Source organism: Triticum aestivum, chromosome 3B (genome assembly GCF_018294505.1).
Source record: "Triticum aestivum cultivar Chinese Spring chromosome 3B, IWGSC CS RefSeq v2.1, whole genome shotgun sequence".
Classification (NCBI taxonomy): Eukaryota; Viridiplantae; Streptophyta; class Magnoliopsida; order Poales; family Poaceae; genus Triticum; species Triticum aestivum.
The window spans coordinates 607,925,439-607,931,026 of record NC_057801.1 but is presented as its reverse complement, the minus strand read 5'-3'; the positions used below and the strand labels follow the sequence as shown (position 1 = coordinate 607,931,026).

The 5,588-nt window shown below is 43.8% G+C and overlaps 1 protein-coding gene across 2 annotated transcripts; it reads right to left on the bottom strand.

Moving 5' to 3' along the window:
* Nucleotides 1-309: 309 nt before the first annotated feature.
* Nucleotides 310-2,836, bottom strand: LOC123071230 (40S ribosomal protein S2-3). 2 transcript variants are annotated; one of them, XM_044494746.1, is made up of 3 exons: nucleotides 2,075-2,836; nucleotides 502-666; nucleotides 310-413 (listed from the first exon to the last, which is right to left on the bottom strand). In XM_044494746.1, the coding sequence occupies exons 1-2, from the start codon at nucleotides 2,747-2,749 to the stop codon at nucleotides 505-507; spliced, it is 837 nt and encodes a 278-aa protein (XP_044350681.1). In that variant the 5' UTR covers nucleotides 2,750-2,836; the 3' UTR covers nucleotides 310-413; nucleotides 502-504. The 2 variants fall into 2 exon arrangements, with proteins under 2 accessions (XP_044350681.1, XP_044350680.1); XM_044494745.1 differs by having other exon boundaries at nucleotides 310-666.
* Between the last annotated feature and the right edge of the window lie 2,752 nt (nucleotides 2,837-5,588).

Genomic DNA, 5,588 nt, shown 5'->3' with positions numbered 1-5,588 from the left:
GCACTAGGGGGCTCCGTCGGAAGGAAAAGTAGCGCATGGACCATCACTGTCAGGCAAGAAATGCCTTTTTCCCGCAGAATTTGGGCCGAAATCAGCGGCTAGGGGGCTAACTTTGGGCGGTCGGCTGGGAACTAAACAAGACAAGTCGAAGAGGATGAAAGATATCTTCAAAACTGGTGAAATCACAGCAGCCAGACTACGCCATTCGTTATCAGGTCCAGAACGTGGAGTAAATTAAGAAACAAAACAAACCACGAGGCAGAGGACAACATCAACAACACAAAGCAGCATAGGTAGAAGCCAAGCATCTATAGATAAAAAAGATCGATTGCCATAATTATGTAGCGTCCATTGACGATAAAAGAGAGTAGCATAGTTCCACAAACCAACACTTGACGGCAAACAGAGACATCCTGAAACAGCACGATTCAAAGTATTAATAACTGAATAAAGCAAAGTGCATTAGACAGCTCCCAGCTAGTAAAAACCCTTTACACGGACATCCTAAGCTTCTATCTTCTCGGCTGGTGCATCAAGCATCAGGGCCTTCGTCGGCTTCGCCAAAATGTCAGTGAACTCCTGGTACGGTGCCTTGGTGAAGGTCGTCTCCCTCCAGAAGTCAGGGGTGAGGAATCCATAGGTCTTCATCAGGCAGTCGAAGGTTGCCTGGAAACAAAAGAATTATCAGCACATGTTGGCAACTAGTCAACGCAAGCAGGAATACATTCAACCTGACTGACACGAGTTAAGATCATCATCTATACAGATGAAAAGAACTGACTGGTGTGAAATAGAACAAATCATGGCACCCATAGTATAAACAGAGAAGAGATTAGATGTTCAACCAGAAATGTCCAAAATGGTTGTAATACACCAGTATCACCCTGTTAGGGTAGATCCTCAACCAGAAATGTCTAAATGGTTGTAATACATGAACACAAAATGTATTAGAACACGTGCCAGGATTCAGCAACTCAAAAATGCATTACATGAACTAGGAAACATGAAAAGCATCTATACAAATGAGCTGAACTGTTCAAAAAAGTTGCAATACATTTTCAATCAATCAATTGAAGAACAAGCAGAGCATAAAGCAGATAAGACACACAAAACATAGACAACCTTAGGCTACAGTTGCACTACAATTTCCAGAAGAATTGCTTCTAGACTAATCAATTGACATAGACCAAACTGCATCAAGTGTAAATCAGCAAAGCCCCTTCTAACAGTACACAAGCTTGTATCTAACAAGTATAAAAGTTCACAAGCTGCACATAGCAATCACTTCCAAAACAGAATTATCCTCATCACCATGTTATGCAATGACTTCATGTTATTGGAAAAATTGGTATTTGTTGTTTCGGCCATCATGCTGTTAAACGAGAAAATGAGAAGTGACATATGTACTCCCTCTTTCCATCTATATAGGGCCTAATGCGTTTTTCAAGACCGCCTTTGACCATTGACAAGATTAATAGTACATGAGATGTATAATGTGAAAATTATATCATTACAAGCTCCATTTATATATAAATTTGACGGTATGCTTTGTGTAAGTTGCATGTCATATAATATTGCTTTAACATTTGATCAAAGTTAACCTCGAAAAACACATTAGGCCCTATATAGATGGAAGGAGGAAGTATATTGTTTCTTAATGGCAAAGGCATTTTCTGAAAGTATTTGTAGGAACTGGCAAATGCAGCAACAATATGCAATTAACTGCATTTATCATCATGTAATTCTGCGTGTCGTTATTTCATCAGCGGAAACATGGAGCCTTTGAGGTAGATGAAGAGCTCAACTCAACAATGGCAGAGAATGAAGTACTTTGGCGGGTACATTTTTAGAAATTTATATTCTGTCCAAAGATGAAGGTATGTTGTTGTTATCATAGCATTACTATGGATAGCATATTTATGCAGACGTCTTCATCTTTTTATCTGCAGCTTCAGCATACTTAAACTGAACATTCTACATTATGCACACATGATACAAGCAATTATGTACTGAAAATAAAGCACCAATGATGGGAGCATCGCAGAATACGGAAAAAGGCAGGGGATGTTTATACCTTGACGAAGTTGCCGAGGGTCTTGGTGGATCCACGCGAGGAAGTGAAGACGTCATCAATACCAGCGAACTGGAGCACCTTCTTGGGGACGCGCGCGGCGACGATTCCAGAACCCCTCGGGGCGGGCACCATGCGCACGGTGACAGAGCCGCACTTGCCGGTGACCTTGCAGGGCACGGTGTGGGGCAGGCCGATCTTGTTCCCCCAGTAGCCCCTCCTAACGGGCACGATGGAGAGCTTTGCGAGGATGATGGCGCCGCGGATGGCCGTGGCCACCTCCTTGGCGCACTTGACGCCGAGCCCGACGTGGCCGTTGCTGTCGCCGACGACGACGAACGCCTTGAAGCGGGTCCGCTGGCCGGCGCGGGTCTGCTTCTGCACGGGGGTGATCTTCATCACCTCGTCCTTGAGCCCCGGGCAGAGCTGCTCCACGATCTGGTGCTCCTTGATGGGTAGCGAGTGGAGGTAGAGCTCCTCCATCTTGGTGAAGCGGCCCTCCTTGACGAGGCGGCCGAGTTTGGTGACGGGCACCCACTTCTCCTCCTCCTGGCGAGGGCCACGACGGCCGCCGCGGCGCCCGCCACGGTCCCCGCGCCCGCCGCGCCCGAAGCCGCGGCCGAACCCGCCGCGCTCGCCTCCGCGGTCGCCACCACGCTCGCCGCCGCGGTCCGCCATGGTTGGGTGGGGGTGGGGGGTTGGGGGCAGGGAGCTCCGATGCGGGAGATCGAGGGTTTGGAGGCTGTGGCGCTGGCGGCGGTGAAGGGTGGAAGAGAGCTGGGCGAGAAGGGGTCGTGCATATTAGAGGGCGTGCGGGTGGTTAGGGTTTCTGCGAAGGATGAGTGGGCTGGGTAGTGGCCCGAATGGGCCCTCGAAATGTCCAACAAAACGGATCGGGCTAAAAATTCTGACCCGGTTCTCACTGAACCAAAACAGAGCCCGATTCCAGCTCAACTACGCAACTAACCAGGCCGTCCTGGACCACAAAACACCTGCCCCTAACAAAAAGAGAGCACCCCACCCCTCAAAAAAAAAGAGCAAAAACAGGAAACAGCTGCCCTTCAATGGACGCAGAGTTTCTGCACCCGAGCTCAAATGAGCTCGGGTGAACAGTAAAATCAAAACAAAATAGAAACAATTCAAATTTTTTGGAGAAACATTGACAAAAATTTTAAGTACTTGCAAAAATTCGTCTTGAAATCACATTCCTAAAAGGCATGGAAAAAAAACAAAATCGATACTCTGAAAATGCTACTTTCAAAAGCATTTTGGAGCATAGAATCTGTTTTTTTGCCACGCCTTACAGGAATGTCATTTCATGACGATTTTTTGCAAGCACTTAGAACTTTTGTCAATGTTTCTCCAAAAAAGATTTGAAATATTTTGAATTTTTTTTTATTTTACTGTTCACCGAGCTCATTAAGGCACTTTCACCCTTCAATTTGCATCCCACGCAAGGACCCAACCTCAACTACCCTAACCCCTCCACATATCTCACGTAACACACCACAACGCAGCCCCATCATCTGGGAGAGGTGAGCGAGAAGAAGAAAGAACATAAACAAGTCAGATAGACATGGGAGTGGGGAAAGTACCTCGAGAGAATCAACAGGGGAGAATAGATGCCAATATTTGGGGGAGGGCAGAGGAAGATCATCCAAGAGATGATCCACATGTCAGGACCTCTCCAACTCCTTTTGCTCACCCTTCTGATCTACAAGCACCTTTTATATCAACTTGTCTGCAGAAAACATCAAAGAATCTAATGAAAGAAAATGGAATCAACAGGTTTCTGACAGACTGAAAGCAACACTAAAATTTATTTAGATCAGGGTAAAAATAGTGAGTGAACCAACAGGAAATACGGAGTTAAAAGGCATTGTAAATGCACATGAAAATAAGGGCGTATGGTAAGTACACATGAAAATATCAAAAATCGATCTCTGCACCCGAGCTCATCTGCACCCGCGCTAACGAAAAAAAGTAAAACAAATATTAGAAAAATTCAAAAAATCCAAAAAAAATGTGCAGTAGACAATTTGATGCGTGAGGTATGCTCCAATTTTCAAATCATTTGGACATCTGAGCAGCTCTCGGCAAAAAGAAAAATTGGGGGTCTGTAAAAAAGTTTACTATTCATGTACTGTTTTGGCCCGATTTGTCTTTTTTGTTGAGAGCTGCTCAGATGTCCAAATGATTTGAAATTTGGAGCGGGCCTGATGGATCAACATTTCTACCGCACAAAAAAATATTGGAATTGTTTTGAATTTTTTATGAATTTTTTCTAACCGGGTGTAGATGAGCCTGGGCACCGAAACACCGCGTCCAACCATTACAGTATAATATAGCTGCAATTTACATTGTGAGAAAACTAGGAAAATAGAGATAAAGCATGGACTATGTGATAAATGTGGGATATTACATTGAGGCAACTGAGGATATAGAGTGATAAAATATGAGGAATTCCACTATAAATACCTACAATATATATAATGTAAAAATGAGGTATTTGCATAGTGTAACTCCCTAAAAAAAACCTTAGGTATTCCATTGTAATACCTGCAAGTTTTATAGTGACCATGCAGCAAATTACACTGTGAACTGGGGGATACTACAGTGAAAACAAACTGAAAAAGCACACTGTAGGAATGACAACAATGAAGTAGGCACAAAGACAACAATTCAGAGACATCAGAGAATATTCACTAAACAAATCAGTGGAAATTGCAGTGCAAACACCGAAGAATGGCAGCGGTGAATAATCACAGGAAATTACGGTGCAAACACCAATGATTTATGGAGAAAAAGCTCTGGATCTTTCTTGATGAGGTGAAAAGGCCCTATTGTTATTTGGTGCATCTTTGATTTTTTGTTTGACATATTTAGTTTAGAAATGTTCGTCAATAAATACGTTTTTAGCTCTTGATACTTTGGTGTAGCTGTTAATTAATCCATTCACATATCAACCCGAGAAATATTTTTAGTTGGGAGAAGTAAGAAAGGAAGAAAAAAAGCGCTTTAATGGTAAAATAAGATCTCGCCAATGCAGTCTGTTGCAACGCGCGGGCATTCTTACTAGTAAAAAGATTAATTGTGAAATGCACACAAGCAAATGGTAAACAGGATGACACAATCTAATTAGACCAAACTGTCTATCCAAAGAAAAAGAACCAGAACAGAAAACCAAATTAGCAAAAACAAGAAGGAACAGAAAAGTAAAAAACTGCAATTGCAACGAGCAAATTAAACAATGTACAAAAGGAAAATTGACTGTGCAACATGGGCCGGACATAACGTTCGTCGCCCCACGCGTCAGGCCATTTATTTGGCGCCTAAGGTCAGCAAATAGGGGATCTCCTATCTGCCGCATTCTGCGGCAGAAAGGCGGAGATTCGCACAGGGCGGTCCTCCGCCGGCCCATGCAGGAGCAGCCAACGATGTAAAAGCACCGCAAAAACTTGCAATCCCCTACTTGTAGGTGCAAGTACATAGCCACTAGAGCTAGTTACTGCCCATG